At 45.2% G+C, this 15,966-nt stretch overlaps 1 gene segment (V, D, J or C); it reads left to right on the forward strand.

The window, feature by feature from the left end:
- The first annotated feature begins 13,292 nt into the window (after positions 1-13,292).
- Positions 13,293-15,055, forward strand: LOC105862901 (immunoglobulin heavy variable 3-74-like). The segment is given in 3 exon segments: positions 13,293-13,449; positions 13,553-13,863; positions 14,975-15,055. Coding segments are annotated over 3 exon segments (438 nt in total).
- The last annotated feature ends 911 nt before the right edge of the window (positions 15,056-15,966 follow it).

Consider the following 15,966-nt stretch of genomic DNA (forward strand, 5'->3'; position numbering starts at 1 on the left):
TATGGTGTGATTCAATCCCGGTTCATGACATTGTTTTGTTTTCGTGGATTTGGGGGTTAAACCTAAATAAAGGTTGTGCAGTCAGCCCCCCACTTCACCCCTGCCAATATTCTTTTCAAGAAGTTTTACCATTTCAGGTTGTATGCTTGTCTTTAATTCATTTTCAGTGTATTTTTGCATATTGTGTGACAACGGGTTTATTTATATTCTGCATGTGGATATTTAATTTTCCCAACAAGCACTACATGTGGTCATCATCAAATTGGTACTAACTAATCAGCACTAAGGTATTCACAGGGTAGTAATATTCAATGAGTGCCAGGCAGGTGAGAGCATGGAGGTGGGTAAACTCACAACTAATGCATGGGGAGTGAACTGTGTGCTGAAGGGCACTCCTGTAGCCCTGGATTGGGTGAGACAAAGGCATATGTGTAACCAAAGTGTTTGTACCCCCATAATATTGTGAAATGAAAAAATGATAAATATTTTGCGTGAGAAAATATGCTAGTTTTCTTATTTTGATCATTATGCAAGGTACACATATATCAAAACACATTTTATGAGATTAAATATATGCATTATTTGTCCATTAAAAGAATATAAAATTTTTAAATGTAAGAGTACAAATAAGCCCTTTTATTTCCTTATGCAAATTGTATAATTTTCTTTTTTTATTTAATTTTTTACATATTTTTAATAATATTATGGGGTTACAAATGTTTATGTTACATGTATTGCCATGACTCCACTTGAGTCAGAGATTCCAGGGTGTCCCTCCACCCGACCCCAGAGGCAATCACCACCACAACAAAATTTAGTAAATGGGACTTGATTGCACTGTCAAGGACACTATCAGAAGAGAAAACCTATGGAATGGGAGGAAATACATGCAACACATTTTATATTCTGTAAGTCATTATGTTCATTTCTATATGCAGATCATATGCAAACTGGTCCTTGGAGTGAAAGCGTACAACAGTTCCAGCTGATCTCTCATGGCTTCTGCGAATCTTCAATGTTCTGTGACAGAAAGAACAGTATGAATATTTCAGTTCTTTTTTTCTTAAGTTCAGAAAGTCAGGGTAGTAGGGGGGAGGGCACCAGAATCAGAGTTTACATTAAATCCACCTTACAGGACCTGCAACTCCTTATCTCTTTCTCCAGGTGCATATTTTGGCCTCAGACTCTCATGCTCACCCTCGTGACGAAGATGAGAGCATCCACTCATGGTCTCTTCGTTGTGGGAGATAAACTATGATGTGGTTTATGTCTGTTGTCTGCCATTAATTAATTCTTGTGAGTGGTAAGCAGGAGAATTATAGAAGAAAATGTTGGAAAGCTGGACATATGAGCTTATGCCAAGAGTTTATTAAGTGTCCAATGGTAATCACTGCAACAACAAAAATTAATATATGGGTCTTGTCTGCAAATCAGGGGTAGAGGTGAGATTAATTCCTATCAACACACTATGGTGACAATTTGAGAAATCTTTCCTCTGACTGCCACAATGTTAGGTTGTGGTTGGTTAGAAGTCCTGGTTTCCAGGAAGGATCATTCCTGCTGGGGGCACAAGGTGCCCCCTGAGTCTGAGACCTGGTCTGATACCCCTCAATTGGGGTCCTTATGACTGTGGACAAGTCAAAAATGAAAGGCACTCTCCCACTGATACACATTAACTCTCCTTTGGAGGCGAAGCTTGTGTGTTTCCATGGAGGCAAGCCAGTCCATCAGGCAGTTTCTGAGGTTTCTCCACTGCATTCACCACTGGGGAGGTCAATTTGATCAACCACATGCCTGAGGGTGGCCAAGGGACCAAGGACAATGGCCCTGTAGTGCCCAGGCCTGAGTCACTCCATCAGGGAACAACATACAACAACCCTCACTGCAAAGTGCTGGCCGTGTGTTAGAAGGATCCAGAGTGAAGGTGGGAGGGGACACTAGTGAATGACAAGTACGACCAAGTGGAGCCAGACCACTCACACTCATAGTATGACTTCCACAAAGATTAGGACTGGTACTGTCCCAAACCTGTGATAGCCACATGGACTGAATATGGGCCTGTGTGGACCTTCCTGGCAAGAGGGAAATGTAAGGACAATCTTAAGTGGATTCTTTCTTGCCCCCACTCTTGTACCCTTGGCCCAACACAGAGAAAGAAGAAGTTGCATTTGACAATTCCTGTAAAGCTGTATCCCCTCAGCTGAGTGAGGCTCATGTCACAGTTAATTCACAACAGTGTCAGGGAAAGTGTGGATTCTGTGGCCCAAAGTTTGATGCAACCTTAAAGTTGTAACACTGGACTGCAGCAAAATCACATCATTTTCTCATTGCACAAAGAGGACTTTGCCAACCCTATGAAGCATGTTCACATTTATCCTGCAGTTGGTTCAGCGGAGAAGTAGGGTGTAGTGTTGGGAAGCACAGGCCCAGATACCACAGGTACCTCTCACCAGATATGTGCTTGCTGTTGGAGACATTGAAGAACTTCTCCTTGCTTTTCTTTTTAGAATTTCATCTTGAAGATGTCCTGACCCATAACCGCCCCCAGGACTCCTTTCTTCTCTGGGCCCTGCCCTCTCCTCAGGTGTCCCACCCAGAGCTTGCTATATAGCAGGGGACATGCAAATAGGGCCCTCCCTCTGCTGATGAAAACCAGCCCAGCCCTCACCCTGCAGCTCTGGGAGAGGAGCCCCAGCCCCGGAAATCCCATGCAGTGATCAGGACTAAACACAGAGACTCACCATGGAGACTAGGCTGACATGGGTTTTCCTTGTTGCTCTGTTAAAAGGTAATTCATGGAGAACTAGAAATATTTGTTTTGTGAGTGGGTGTGAGTGAGAGTAACAGGGGGTGTGCGTGGCAGTTTCTGACCAGGATTTGTCTGTGTTTGCAGGTGTCCAGTGTGAAGTGAAGCTGGTGGAGTCTGGGGGAGGCTTGGTCCAGCCTGGGGGGTCCCTGAGACTCTCCTGTGCAGCCTCTGGATTCACCTTGACCAGTTATGAGATGAACTGGGTCCGCCAGGCTCCAGGGAAAGGACTGGAGTGGATCTCATACATTTATAGTAGTAGCACAAGCTACGCAGACTCCATGAAGGGCCGATTCACCATCTCCACAGACAATGGCAAGAACACGCTATATCTGCAAATGAACAGTCTGCGAGCCGAGGACACAGCCATGTACTACTGTGCCAGACACACGGTGAGGGGACATCACTGGGAGCCCAGACACAAACCTCCTGTGGGGGTGCACAGGGCCACTAGGGGGCAGAGTCAGCTCAGGGCAGGTGCAGGTGGAGGTTAATATCAGAAGCACACGAGGTAAAGGACAGCTTTCCACAGAAAGTCTAAGTCTCCCTCTGCATCTTACAGTCTCCCCTGGGAGGCTGTATATATTTAAAATTCTCTGCCTACCAATAATGTCTATAAAATTGAAATTTCCTTATATTAGGTGAAGCCATTCTCATCACGAAAATATTTACCATTCATGGAGGCAGAGAAATGCACAGGAGTTGGGTGAGGCTCTGGAAACTGTCTGCCCAGGATGGAACTGTGACATCCAGTGATGGAGAAAGTGGGGAGGTTAGTGGAACTTCCTAACTACACAGCAGTCCAAGCAAAGTGTAACAGAACCATCCGTGCCTCTCTGAGCCTAAGTTGCCCTTAATAGGACCACCACATCTCCTAGCTGTGACTGTTACTTAGGGTCCTGCCAGGATGTGTCATCACCTGGAAGCGGCACCCACAGGATGTCGGTCTTTAGCACACACCAGGGGGTGGATTATGGAGAGTGGCAGCCGGGTCCCTGGTCCTGGACCACCCGTAGGTGTAGGCAGACAGGAAAATCCTCAGGGCGCACACACTGCTCTTAGATTGCATAAAAGATAATACGGTTTTACATGAGCCTCTCAGATGATATATAAAAGCAAGCATTTAGTCTGAAAGCAATTATAACTTCCATGTTTGCTGCATTTTTCTTTAAATTTCTCCTGGCTCAGTGTTTCCATTCACACAAAGAATTGTTATCTGTAGTGTGACCAACCACATCCAGTGGTTTCTCTCCATGTGCAGAGGACTCGAGTAATTTGGCCATTTCCAGACACAAGATTTCCTCTCAGAGAGAGAGAGCAGAGATCTGACTGCCAAGTCTGAGGAAGAGCTGAACCTGCAGGCGGCAGAGTCTGCAGAGACCCCAGTGCAGCTTTGTGTGGTCAGAAACTTCCTGCATGGAGGGAGCTCAGCAGCCCCACTTCAGTGGAAGTGGCTCAGGTCTAATAGTGGAGTTCAGATTAGGATAATTGGATTTTATTCAGAATATTTCCTCATACATGATATGGTGAGAATCTTCTCCTGGCATTATTTTTTATTTCTTATATGGTCACATGTTAGCAGAGCATAAACTGTTGCCATATATTTGCACAAATGTGGCCTCAGAGTCTACTGAATTATTCTAGGAAATTCAGGGATTGAACAAAAGTGGATTTTTCATTATTACCAAAATGTGAGTGTTTGGAAATTTCAATGTGTTGCCCAGGACCCTGTGGACACCAACAATTTCACTTCTCAGTGCACATCCTTGGTGCTGAGACAAGGAACCTACCTGTGTCCTGGGAAGACTGAGACAACCTTGACCACTGTCAGAGCCTACAGCTGTCATTTCTTTTGTATTCTAGTGATAGCAGTCATAATGTTTTCTCTTTACTTTCCGATGTTATTTATTTGACTAGTTTCTCCTTTTCCCCTAGTTAGTCTCACTGAGTATTCATCATTTTTCATGTTTCAAAGGGAGGAAAAAATCTGTGATTTGTTGATATTTCTAGTGCTTTATTTCTTATATCATTTATTTCTCTCATTTTCCTTAAAGACTTATGAATACATTAATGAGAATTATATTGAGCTGTTGCTTTTAACCTCACATTATTCTCGCTTTTAACCCCACATTCTTCTCAGATTCAGGGACACATGGAAGTGTGCCTTCCCAGTGGACTACAGAGTTGAGCTGATATGGCTCACACTGCATGACTAGGATGAGACTCTCTGGCCATGGGTGGAGCACAGGCAGGGTGGTGTGAGGTGAGGGGGGCTGCTTTGATGTCCAGGGTTTCCTCTCCCAGGAACACCCCTCTTCTCCTTCCTCACTCTCACATTCAGTCATATCCATCAGGCTGGGGACTCACTTAATCTCTCTTTCATGTAGGGATGGAGGCCCAGAAAGGAGACTTGTCAAACCTTGACTCTGTATATGCTCTCTTGGAGAATGTGCTTGTTTCTTCCCCTCTGTCCTTAGTCTGCAATCTGATAATTCCCCTCTTCCAAATGCACCCCACAGGACACTTCATGGCCTCTGCCCCACACCCTGCAATGTGGCACCTTTTGCTTTGGCTTTGGGAGAACACCCCTGCCATGGCTTACCTGCTACCCCTGGTCTCCCCTGTAGTACCTGCACAGGCTCACAGCATCATTTCAATTCCATGTTGCACCCACATGGGATCTGACCTTAAATCCGTCTTCACTCACTCTTTTATTCTGAGTCATGACTTTCTTTCTTGAAGCCCTTTGGCATCTCACCTGGAGTCACACCACAGGAAAGGGTTAATCCTCCAGGCCTGGGCCATCTAAACCATGTGAATTCCTGAAAAAGTCCATTTTGGCAACTGACACATGGTCAGGTCCTGAGATATCAGATCTGATCCCTTCGCATACTGCTCTTGATAATAGTATTTTTAAACCAACATTATTAATGTGTGCTTTATATGTAAATACTGCACAATATTTAATTTCTAGAACTGAATGAGTTTGGGTGTATGTTAATTCCTAACCAACATCAGGATATAAATATATGCATCGCCTCCCAATGTTTCCTCCCCTATCCGCTAATATTATTATAATATTATTATTATTATTTATCTTGTTTTTATATTTGCTGTGTGTGGGGTGAATACACTGCAGAACTTGATCACATAGTGTTTATGGTGAATGCCAGTTCATGCCCCAGGGGCTGGTGTTGAGCAGTGGAAGTCAGGAATGCAGGTGCTGTGACACCTGGGACTGGCCCAGTGAGCAGCACTGGGCACCAGGGCTCAGGTGAGCTTCCCTGAGGACAACCCCTCACACATGTCATCAGATGTCACTACTGGGATAATTGAAGGTGCACTTAAGACTAAACTGGGAGAGCACACCTGGGCACTTGCACCTGTTTTCTCAGGGAGTGAACCCCTGCACCTTTTTCTGATTTTAATTTATATCATTTTCTGTAATAAACTGACCAAGAGTATATTCTTCCATCCGAAGACCTATATTTATATTGGTCATAGAAGATTGTGGGACTCTTGGAAGACTCAACATAATTACACCAGAAGTGGATTTGCCAGAAGAACACTGCCTTGTTGACACATGGCAAAAGCATTGCTTAACAAAGTGAAGGATGACAAGCTGGGGTGTTGAACATTTGATGGCTGGATGCTCACAGAGTCACATGATGTGAGGCATCACATGTGCTCCAATAAGTCATGGAAGGTAAAATTTATCAGTGGAAGACACTGTAGGAGTTCATTTCACAAACACAAAGACACTGTAGAGATAATCAGAAATAATCTAAATATGCAATCTGTATATGCACTAATAATAACTGAAATGAACGCAACAAACTTGCTGTCTATCCTGACCCTGTGCACACTGAGCTGTGGCTACAAGGCTCCAATCCACCATCAAGATGGACAATTGTCCTGGAGAAAACTACTTTGGCTCACAGTGTCGAAGAAGGTTGTCCATGTGTAAGGCAGGGGAGGGAAAACCATTAAAGTATTTAATCCAGGTAGTAGCATGAAAGAATTGCATCATTTTATGACGTGATTCATGTCATTAATTGACCTCATCAGGTTCCTGAGGAATATTTACTAAGGGAGTGCAGGAGTGAAAAGCTTGGCAGAATTTCCTTGGCTTTGTGCCCCACATGACTGAGGAGGCATTTGTGTGGACGGTGCACTGACATCTTACAATAGGCCCATCATGGGTGGGTTGAGGTGATCCCAGCACATGATACTTTGTTTCTGGTGGGATAACTAACCTGATAGAGGAAATAACAGACTGTTGACCCTGAAGGTAAGTTACTTCCTTTGAAGAGCAAAGTGGACTCTCCAAATGAACTGATTCTATGTACCCAAGTCCTGCTGATGTGGCTTTATGGAGTTGGGGTTTGCATCACATGCTATGCACCCTGCCCAGGCCACGGGAGAAGGCAGGGACACAGGGAAGCCCTTCTGGTTCTGCCCTCCAGTTACCCCTACTGTGCAAGATCAGGGAAATGCCTTAGAAGTACTGTAGGTTTTTCTTCCACTCAGAGTTCCCTCTGGACCTCAGAGATACTAAGGAAGAGGGTGGATACAAAGGGGAATGGAACAGATGCAGGGGAGAAGGAAGGGACTCATCCAAGCAAGGTGGGGCTCTTTACATGGTTACTAGGGAAAGAGGTAGCTAAGAGGACAGTGATGGGTCGACACAAATGTATAAAGCAGCACGACAAGATGTTGGTTGGAGCAATGGTGATTCCTCCCAGTCTGCCAACATTCATAAATCTAAGCACATGTCCCCTGTTCATGCTTGTTTGCAGGAATGTGGAAATGCAGTAGACCAGATGACTGCAGCAACTTGCCCTGAATGCCATGGGTGCTGGTCTTGCAAATCAGCAAGGTGAGGATGGTTGGATGGCTGGAAAAACTGTCATCACCTCCAGCTGGGTGCCCATGCCCCTTTCACCCTCATGTGAAAAACACCAGTTGGTGAAGAAGAGTGACAGTTCTTGTTATGTGGAATTTATGCATGAACACCTCCCTTCACAGTCTCTCCAGGCTGCATTCTATAGATTGTTTTCCTTTCCTCCATATGTGATTCTATTTAGATTCTGACAGCCTCCTTCACAGGGTACAGAGAAGGGGCAGCAAGATGGAGCCCTGATCTGAGTCCTGGGGGCACCTGAACCAGAGTCTGTGGGGAGGTTGTGGGAATTATTGAGACCTTTCCCTGCCTCCCAGGAGGTTTAGTTCAGTCCCTTGCTGCCCTAGTGGTGCTGGGCTGTGCACCCTGGGAGTCTCCCCTTCAGGGGAGGGCAGGGCAGGGCAGATGCAAACTTAAGTGGGGAACATCCCGGTTAAACCCACTGCACAGTGGATCTCCCTCAGCACTCAGCAGAGGGCCTCACGGCCACCCTTTCTGTCCTCCAGGATGGGATCTGCCAGTGTCTTTGCTCTCCTCCTGGGTGTACCTGAATGTCATTCCCAGGCCAGGGATTGGGTCCCACAGGGAGTGGGCTGGACAGAGCCCCTGATCTGAGTCTGCATCTCCCACACAGGTGTCTGCACACAGGTGCAGCAGGTGCAGTCTGGGCAGAGGTGAAAGGCCTGGTGAGTTTATGACAATCTCTCATAAGGCACCTGGATACAGCTTTGTCAGTGACCACATCAGCTGGGTGTTCCAGATGCCTGGGAAGGACCTGGAGTGGGTGGAGAAGATCTGTTCTAGTGACTCAGATACACACTGCAGCCCATCCATCCAAGAACACGTCACCATATCCGTGGACAACTCCATCGGCACTGCCAAGCTGCATTGGAGCATACTGAAGGCCTTGGACGTGGCCATGTACTGCTGTGCAAGACATGTTGGAGATCAGGGGCAAATCTCCCCACAGGGCTGCCAACAACCACTGTGCACAGTCTTCTCCGGGGCAGGTGCAGGTGGAGGGTAAGGGCTAGTTTCCTGTCCCGGTCGTGGCTTCCTCTCCATATAATGGTTTCCTCTTGGGAACTTCTCTGAGTTCACCACTCTGGGCTTTCCTCTGCAGTCTCTGAGTTATGTATGTTTGTGGTAATGAGAGAAAATATTCTCAGCTGCTCAAAAGGCAGAGAGTGGCTTACAGTCACTTTCTCCAGTCCCCAAATGTACACTGATTATCAACAGTTTTGAATAAGTCTGAAAATCAACAAAATATTTCCTCTTGGACAACATGATGCAACACAGCACACAGGAGGCAGCACGCAGGACACAGGGCCCACGGGACATCAGGGGCAGATGCTTGTACCCCAGCTGGAGACCACAAATGGGCTCATTTCCCAGCTCAGGAGTCTGAGCAGAGGGAAACTGAGGTTTCCTTTCAGACCCTGGAGTTTCCTGTTTCTGCCTGTCACTCTTCTTCCTCAGGAGTCCAGGGTTTTTTTGTTTTTTTTTCCTTTTAATGCCCTGGTCTCGTTCATCTGAAATGGGATGACTTAGGATCTGAATTCAATTCAAAATTAAGCCTTAATTTTTTTTCACTTTTCTCCTATCCATAAACTGTGAGTACAATATTTGAAGTATGAAATCAGCCACCTGTAATCTGTAATCGATGCACTGGTGTCTGGAAGGGTTTTGTGTTTGCTACGCTGTATTGGTCATTCTGGAGCAAACACTGCTCTGGAGAGACAACTCTGCAAGTGCTGGGGTTTTGCTTAGCCCGTGCCTTTCTCTTGCCTTGTGTGGAGAAGAATCATCATTTCAGTGTGCCTTCCCTTTCACCTGGATCTTGGCCGTCCACCCTCAGTTGTTTCCTCCTCCTCACTGTTCTGTCAAAGCTCCTGGACCACCTGGATATCCACACAATGGGGCTGCAGGTCCCTCTGTCTCTCCTGCATGACTGGTGAATCAGCTCCTTCTCCTCATTCTCACTGAAGCCAGACGAGTTCCTGTAGCTGACCATCCTCCCCACAGCACCCTGGTCTGTCTGGCAGCACCCCACCTCTGGCTCTTGTCTCTTGAGTGGAGGACTAATACTGCCCCATCCACCTGCTTAACCTGGTGTGGCAGAGTGAGCACCATCTGCTCTCCCAGGGGGTGTGAGCTAGGGGCTGGTCAGGAGCTCATAACTGTGTACCTGCACCCTGTGGATAGACTTGGGCATATCCTGTCAGCCAGATGCAGGGCTCCTGCCAAGGTGAGAGGTTGGACCGAGGCCCTGCCTCAGTGTAACCTGCAGCCTGGGGTATGAGAACTCTTGGTAAGCCCCAGGGCTTAGAAAGATGGTTATTGTCATGGTAAGTAAACCAATGCAGAGCTTAGAACTCAATGACATCATACTTTCCAATTCAATGTTTGTCACGGATGGAATTTTCATTCAGTTTTTATTTATTTATTTATTTATTTATTTATTTATTTTCCCCCAAATTCTGTGGGTCCAAATATTGTTAGGGTTACATATCTTGTCCCTGTCCCCTTCCCCACCCTGCTCTGCCAGAGCTTCAAGCGTGTCCAGTCTTCAAGTGGTGCACCCTGCACCCACCATGAAAGTGCGTACCCTTCCCCTTCTCCCCCCTGTTTTTAACAAAATGTTATGTTTAAATACATTTGTTTATTGGTGTTTGTATAGGTGGACATACACGTACAAGAATAAGATTAGAATAACTATCACATGCTACAAATAGAAATAAATTTCATTAAGTTAATTAAAGTAATAACATAGAGGAAATGGGTGTCTCGCAAGTGACATAAGTCCACCCATGACATAAGTGTTAGTTTTTGCATATGCACAAGTATTTATCAGCAGCAGGTGTGTATATTTGGTTTTTCCTGCTTGAAGTTGCTCTTACATTCTTGGATCTGTGATTTTATATCTGTCATTCAGTTTAGAACATTTGTGACCATTTTTTCTTCAATATATTTTTCCATATCTGGTCTTTTCCTTCTAGCTTTGGGATTCTAATCTCATTCATGTGACACTATTTGGTACTAATGTTCTTTTGTCTTCACTATTCTTTTCCTTTGCATTTTGCTGGTGTAGTTCCTTGCACCTATTTTCAACTCCATGATAACTTTTGAAAGACGAGACAAACCAGCTAGTTTGTTTGTTCAAGGACTATTCGAGAATTCTTCCTGAATACTCAATGCCTTTCCAATTCACTCTTCCTTACAACCCCCATATTTCTACCTAAGTTAATTACCTTATTTTGTAGTAGAATTATGTTCACTTCAATAGTTTAACACATTAATAATACATACTCCCTTTGCATTTTCTAATTAAGACAGTACTAATATATGTCATGTAAAAACCTCATTGTCCTAATTTCTCCATTATGAGTTTGACTTTTGATTTGGGACACCCTATAATTTGTACTGACTGCTAGAAATACTTGTTTTATGGTTGCCATTGACTTATTATTTTATTTCATGTACTTTTTATCCTGTGTATATCCACACCTTATGTTTTCCAAGCCTGTGCTGTGGAAATTTGTGTGACTCTAGTCAGACTTCCATTTGGAATTTATTGTTGAAGTGGCTCCAAGTTTTGAAGGTTTTCTGTGCTATGAGCACCAATGGGTTTAGAAACCTCCACTGATACATAGAATGTGTTTCCTGCTGGCTTTCTGTTTACACCCCATATTTTAGAGACAATCTGTTTCTGCTTGCCCAGGGAAGTCTTGAGTTTTCATTTGCCTGACACTTGTTGATGTCATGAAAGAGGTTGACCTGATGTCGCCTTCCCTGACTTCCTCCCTTAGCCAAATTCCTAGGTAGGCATCATGTCCCTTGGATGGACTGTAGCCTTGCATGTTCTCCTGCCCCCCACAAGGGGTGCTGCTGCCCTCATACCCATCTCAGCGTCTTTCTTTTCCTGATTCTTGTCTCACACAGTTCGAGTAGTTCTCTATGAGCTCCTTCAGCTTCCAGATTTGCTGCCTATCCCTGAAGATCAAACCTTTGTTCCTGTAATAGAGAGGAGTTATGTTTCTGAGCATAACTTTGTTGGTGGCATCTCTTCCATCCCCATTTCCTACGACACTTCCCAGAGGGCTAGGACACTGATTTCTGACTCTTGTCCCTTGAATGGTAATTCTATAGATCTACAGGAGACAGGGGTGGTGGGTATGAATGCATTTCAGAAACGTATTCTCCTCACTCTCAGACAGAACCATCTGTGAGGGCACTACCTTTTCATGTCTTCCCAAACCTGGAGGAAATGACCTAAAGGAAATAGAACAGGAATTCCCAAACATGTGACCTCTGGAAAATTTAAACTGTAATCCCTTTATTAAATCTAGCTTCTGGCAATCCAATGTCTATATCCAGTATAGTCTTGTCCTAGCCCACATGCCATCTGGAGGACTGTGCCTATAAGTTAATGCTCTCGTCCTAATTCTCCCCTCAAATATTGGTCTCTCTGCAGATTTCATGTTTCCTGTTTGTCATATAACTTCAATTACCTGAAATATTAAATAAAATGTGCTCATCTACAGCTTCTGCAGTCATCCTTTATAGATGGTGATGGTGTTGCTATTGCTTTGGTTGATTTAAGAAGAGGTTTTTCTGAGCTGCCTCCTTCTTCCAGGTGAAGAGAAGCTATATCCATAATATTATGGAATTGGAAACAATCACAACATTAACCAGTAGCTTAATACACAAGTATTTTTTATAAATAATCCATTAGAACACTACCCATCATTAACAACAATGACAGTTTCATGCACACTGCAGAGTGGCTGCATCCACAGTATGCACTGTGAGTAAAATAAGCAAAATCCTCTGATACATGATTCCACTATTATAAATTCTAGAAAGTGAAAGCTGAAGTAACATAAACTATATTAGCAGTTGTCCAGGAAAATGGGGATAGAGGGAAGGGGAAACAAGGAGGGATTTTATAAGGAAAACTCTAAACATTGGGGGAACTCAATATCACGGACAGGGCAACGGTGATGTCAGCATCTTTCACTTGTACACTTTAACTATGTTAAGGCCACTGAATATCAACTATGTCTCATTAAACTTTATATGAACAATTAGTAGATGATTTTTGGGAGGAGTGGTGAAAAAATTGATAATAATTCGAAATTTAGGTACTTGAAAGTACACCTGCATTCAGCCTGTCTGTTCAAGGTTTTTACATATTTTTAAGAAAAAAATAGAGGCAAGAAGTTTGCTTTACATTGTTATTCTAGAAATGGGGTTCTAGAAACCTCCCTGGAAATGTCCAGCTCTCCTGTGCAGTGGCATCACAGGCCAGAAAAATGAGAAGAATTCTTCCCAGGTATGTGTTCCTGGACATATCTCACAACTTCTATATGTGCCTCAGATTACTTTTACATCTGTAAAATACATAGAAAGTTCACACCTACAGCACATGGTTTGTATGTTTTTGTAAACTTCATAAATGAACAGGAGTCAATTTGTTTTCACAGTAAAGGCACAGTTTTTCTCTGGGCCCTGTCTTCCTTCAGGCTTCCCCATCCAGAACATGCTATATAGCAGGGGACATGCAAATAGGGCCCTCCGTCTGCTGATGAAAAGCAGCCCAGCCCTCACCCTGCAGCTCTGGGAGAGGAGCCCCAGCCCCGGTATTCCCAAGTGTCCCCATTCGGTGATCAGGACTGAACACACAGATTCACCATGGAGACTAGGCTGAGCTGGGCTTTCCTTGTTGCTCTGTTACAAGGTAATTCATGGAGAACTAGGGATATTTGGTGTCTGAGTGGATGTGAGTGAGAGAAACAGGATGTGTGTCACCGTTTCTGACCAGGATGTGTCTGTGTTTGCAGGTGTCCAGTGTGAGGTGCAGCTGGTGGAGTCTGGGGGAGGCTTGGTCCACCCTGGGGGGTCCCTGAGACTCTCCTGTGCAGCCTCTGGATTCACCTTCAGCAGCTACTACATGCACTGGGTCCGCCAGGCTCCAGGAAAGGGGCTGGAGTGGGTCTCACGCATTAATACTAATGGTGGTAGCACAATCTACGCAGACGCCGTGAAGGGCCGATTCACCATCTCCAGAGACAACAGCAAGAACTCGCTGTATCTCCAGATGAACAGTCTGAAAGCCGAGGACACAGCCGTGTACTACTGTGCAAGAGACACAGTGAGGGGACCTCAGTGTGAACCCAGACACAAACCTCCTGTGGGGACATGCAGGGCCACCAGGGGGGAGTGTGGGACCCTGGAAGCCTGAGAAAGAGCTGAGGGGCAGGTGCAAGTGGACAGTAATGGTTGGTTTCCTGCCAGAGTCTGGGGCTTCCTGTCTGGAAATTTCATCCTTGGACCTATCTTTCGTGGCTCTGTGCTTGTCACTGTAGCATCTGAATTAGAAATGTCTTGTAGTAAATGAACATTCTCACCTGGACATAAGGCAGAATTCAATCACATGGGAAGAAATGATCCTGTTGTGTTCAACTGGATCAGAGTCTTGAAGAAGCCCAGGGGAACCTGCTGAGCATTTTTCAACCAGACTCAGTGCACAGATCTCAGCAGGACTCCCTGAGTGGGACAGTCTTTGGGATTCAGATTAGGACATGTAGGGACCTCGGCCAAGGTCAGTGTCTCATAAAACCTAAGGTTTCAAATTGTTCTCTCCTCATTTAGAACTGTACAATCCTGTTGCAGAACTGATTCAGTTGTATTTGTTTCTGCAAGTCCATTTTATTTCTGTCTAGTTTCTATTTTCACATCTTTATCTTCTCCTTCTTCCCTCATAAAATGGTGGATGTGGTCTCAGTGTCTAAATCCCAGGGCTTACATCCTTTACCTGTAGCTCAGGTGTGGTCCAGGCTGTGGCTCCTGTGGGACCTGGGAAAGATTGATGTGACTGCCTCACCATCATTGCTGGGACCTTCCTGCTGTCACCTGGGCATGGAGTCACTTTGCAAATGCAAGTGGCCATTAGTAGCAGATAGAATAAAATAGACTTGCCAAAGTAGGATATGTCCACTGAGACTCTCACAGAGTCACATTCAACACCTATGGCATCGGGCAGACCTGCAGAAGGAAACCTCAGTGTGCTGAGCGCTCTGTGGTGGCAACAAGTTCCGTGTGAGTTGTGTCCTTGTGGCCACAGCAGAACAACACAGAACCCTGCAGTCCTGTCCCTCCAGTGTGAAATGCCTGCCCCAGATGGTCCTTTGTCCAAGAGTCTCCTCATTTTCTCCCCTCTTCCCCTCCTGACTGCCCTCTCCTATGTTCTCCTCCTTCCTGAGGAAAGCAAAATCATTTCTTGTTTTTACGCTGATACCCATCGTTATCTGGAAGGAACCAGTGTGAGCCTTACAACTCCCTGAAGGCCGGGACAGCCTGTTCTACATCTGTTCAAATCATGGGCTCAGTGACCACCTTGCAAGTCATGTTTCACCTTTTTCTGGATGTTGGGTCTGTCTCTTCCCCTCCACTGTCCCATAGCACCTCAGCCCAGCTCTAGATCGGTATCAGGGAAGCCAAGATTTGTCCTGTTAGTTTGTCTCATTCAACCTCAGGGGATTCTCCTATGACCTACATTCAGAGAGGAAGGTAATTACTAAATTTCCTTGACTAATATGGTTGATCATCCAGGTTCAGCTAGGGTGTGTCCAATGCTCTGCTCATGAAATGATATGGAGGAAAGGGCCTTTCAGAGACAACAGGGTCTGACTGAGTCGGTGTGTCTGAGGACCCTTTGCTGAGAGTGCAGGACCTGCCCCAGCCTCACAGGTGTGACATGTCAGGGCAGGGCCAGAGCAGGGGTTCCCTGGGCCATCAGAGGTGAGGATCACCCAGGTCCTTTGTGGATCCTAGGAAAGGAAATGACACTACTGGAGGGGATGAGAATATCTAACAATGCCAACATCATTGTAATAGCATATGTGTTAAATTATCACTTTTATTCCCCATCGTCATCTTTCAGAGTGAAGCTCATGGGTGTTAGGCCACATCCTCAGGGTCACACTGCTACTCAGAAGGGAGCTGTGCTCTGCACCAGGACTAACTCATAAGATCACAGCCACACGCCAGGACTCACTGACATGTGGACTCTGACAGCAGCTTTCAGGGGTTGGTCAGAGGGAACCTGCTTCCTGCAGCAGAAAGTTTTCCTCTGACCCTGATAAGCACATCTCTTCCGCAAACTGTTAGCGATACAGTTCTATTGTAAAAAGTCATGAAGTTTTTCCACCAGAAATTGGGGGGAAACATGTTCACTGAATTCAATTACTTGGCA

The sequence above is a fragment of the Microcebus murinus genome, chromosome 6, assembly GCF_040939455.1.
Source record: "Microcebus murinus isolate Inina chromosome 6, M.murinus_Inina_mat1.0, whole genome shotgun sequence".
NCBI lineage: Eukaryota > Metazoa > Chordata > Mammalia > Primates > Cheirogaleidae > Microcebus > Microcebus murinus.